The 2797-nt window shown below is 39.5% G+C and overlaps 1 protein-coding gene across 1 annotated transcript in view; it reads right to left on the bottom strand.

The window, feature by feature from the left end:
* Positions 1–2797, bottom strand: part of CIR1 (corepressor interacting with RBPJ, 1) — a 42413-nt gene that overhangs the window by 26591 nt on the left and 13025 nt on the right. Inside the window, exon 7 of the mRNA XM_003791506.3 lies at positions 2355–2472. Coding sequence (XP_003791554.1) covers positions 2355–2472 — 118 coding nt within the window. The remainder of the gene's footprint in view (positions 1–2354; positions 2473–2797) is intronic.

Here is a 2797-nt window from a genome sequence, read left to right as displayed (position 1 = left end):
TTCATGCAGACACAATAGAGCATCTTCGGTTTCCTAACACCCTAAAGCTGAACCATGAAGTATTCTGTGTGATTTGCTATTATCATTCTAAAAGTATGTTGGCCATTGCATGGACAGGTGTTAGACAACATTTTATCTCTGCAAGAACAGACAGAATGCAGTATTTCTGTGTGATATCATGTCGAATCAAAATAACTATTTCTCTGCAAGGTAAAACTAAGTCTATATATGATATGTGGCAAAAAATCCAAGCATTTCAAAATCTTTTTTCAAAATACTATTTCTTCAAAAGGAAATTTCATATAGTTTCCCCAGTTAGCAAAGGTCACTGATGAGCAAGCAGGATGACATATGAAGAATACACAGCTATTAATTGGAGAATAAATGAAAAGTTCGTTGATTTTGAGTATCATGAGAATCACGACAGCATACTCAAATCAGCACTTTAGCCTCACCTAGTTGCTATCACCAAGATACCTAAACAACTACAGACAGGCACTCTGGGAGGCTGAGGAGGATGGATCACCTGAGCTCAGGAATTCAAGATCAGCCTGAGCAAGAGCAAGACCCCATTTCCGCTAAAAATAGAAAAACTAGCCAGGTGTTGTGGCAGGCACATGCAGTCCCAGTTATTTGGGAGGCTGAGGCAAGAGAATCACCTACACCCACCCAAGAGCTGGAGGTTGCTATGAGCTGTGACACCATAGCACTCTACTAAGGGCAACAGAGTGAGACTGTTTCTTAAAAAATTGATCAAATTCCTAAACTCTTAATACACATATGAGAACTGGCATTTTGAATACTGCAGCCTAAATTTAGCTTGTGGGAAAAAGCAGGCTTCTCGGCTATAAACTAGAAGCTAATGATTATATGTTGGCTGAAGGTGAACTCTGGGCTCAGACTGAGGTGGCAGTGAAAGCCCCAAGGAGTGTTAAGAAGGTGCATCAGAGGCCTTAGGAGACTGAGAGGATGGGACTTCATGCCCAGAGTGTTTGCTTCAGTAGAGAAGCTCTGCTTTTATACATGCTCTATACCCTGGGGTTTCAAGTAAGATTTCTTTAAAAAGGTCTGCAGTTGCTTTAAAAAATGCTGAACATTGGAGCTGGTTCAGATCTGTAATCCCAGCTACTTGGGAGGCTGAGGCAGGAAGATCACCTGAACCTAGAGGTTTGAGGTTATAGTAAGGTCTGATCGTGTTATTACCTGGGCAACAGAGTGAGATTCTGTATCAAACAAACAAATAAAAAAACTAAAAATATCTGAGTTATACTACCATCCTTATTTTTTTTTTTTTTTTTTTTTTTGAGACAGGAGCCTCAAGCTGTCCCCCTGGGTAGAGTGCCATGGCATCACAGCTCACAGCAACCTCCAACTCCTGGGCTCAAGCAAGTCTCCTGCCTCAGCTTCCCAAGTAGCTGGGACCATAGGCGCCTGCCACAATGCCTGGCTTTTTCTTTCTTTTTCTTTTTTTTTGTTGCAGCCGTCATTGTTGTTTTTGGTAGGCCTGGGCTGGATTAACCCGCCACCTTAGGTGTATGTGGCTGGCACCTTAGCCACTTGAGCCACAGGTGCCAAGCCTACCATCCTTATTTTAAAACAAGGAGTTCAGAAAAGTAGAGTTACTCAGCATTACAGGGTTGAGCAGGTTATTTCTATATTATAATGTATTACAAGTTACAGTGGTGTTAGTGTGTCTATCTCATAATATACTAACAACTCACTGATAAATTTAAGGTAAAACTTCTCAGTTTTAATATATATATGTGTGTATATATATTTATTTATTTATTTGTAGTTTTTGGCCAGGACTAGGTTTGAACCCACCACCTCCAGCATATGGGGCCGGCGCCTTACTCCTTTGAGCCACAGGAGCTACCCTTAATATATTTTCTTAATAAAAAGAACTAAAATGGTCCAAACCAAATTAAACCAAAGTTTTCTTAAGTAATATGCAAAAAGTAAATTATTTTCAAGCAAAAACCAGTTTTAAAATGTTCAGCTTTATTTTTACCTTTGTACTAAAAAGATGATTATGAAGATTTTCAGTCTTTTCTATTTTTACAATTCAGGAGGATATGAATAATAACCAGTTTTTCCTTTCATTTTCAGGCTACTAACTTGATAAACTATGTTTAATGTGTCTTACTTTTAAAACTTAGTTAATAGGACCTTTGGCTAGAAAAATTAAATTTTATCCTCTTACACAGCTTTTCAAATTCAACACGTATGATCAGAGTTCCCCATTAATCATCCTATTTTAGAATGTGCCTTAGTCGAAGGAAAAAAAACCCCAAATTTCTTGTTTGTCCTTTATGTACACTCAAAACAAATAAATGTCTATGTCTATCGCCTACCTGAGCCGTCAGTGGGAACCGAACTTGCATTGATTCCAGAAAGACCAAACAAAGGACATTCTCGATCTGTGTTGACATGACCCCATTTGTGACATTTAATACACCTCACATTTCGAACCTGAGAAATAGTGAACATTATTTGGTTACTAAACTACTAAGAATCTAATCAATATTCAACACTCTATTCCTTGATAGAGACTCCATAAAAGATCTTCAGGGTTAGGGCTGATCTCAGTGGTTAGGGCACCGGCCACATGCACCCAGCCTGGTGGGTTTGAACCTGGCCTGGCCCTGCTAAACAACACTGGCAAAAAAAAAAAAAAAATAGCCCAGCATTGTGGCGAGTGCCTATAGTCCTAGCTATTTGGGAGGCTGAGGCAAGAGAATCGCTTAAGCCCTCGAGTTTGAGGTTGCTATGAGCTGTGATGCCATGGCACTCTACC

The sequence above is a fragment of the Otolemur garnettii genome, unplaced genomic scaffold (assembly GCF_000181295.1).
Source record: "Otolemur garnettii isolate 467f Iridium unplaced genomic scaffold, OtoGar3 scaffold00048, whole genome shotgun sequence".
NCBI lineage: Eukaryota > Metazoa > Chordata > Mammalia > Primates > Galagidae > Otolemur > Otolemur garnettii.
The sequence above is the reverse complement of the archived record's forward strand: the minus strand, read 5'-3'. Positions and strand labels throughout refer to the sequence as shown.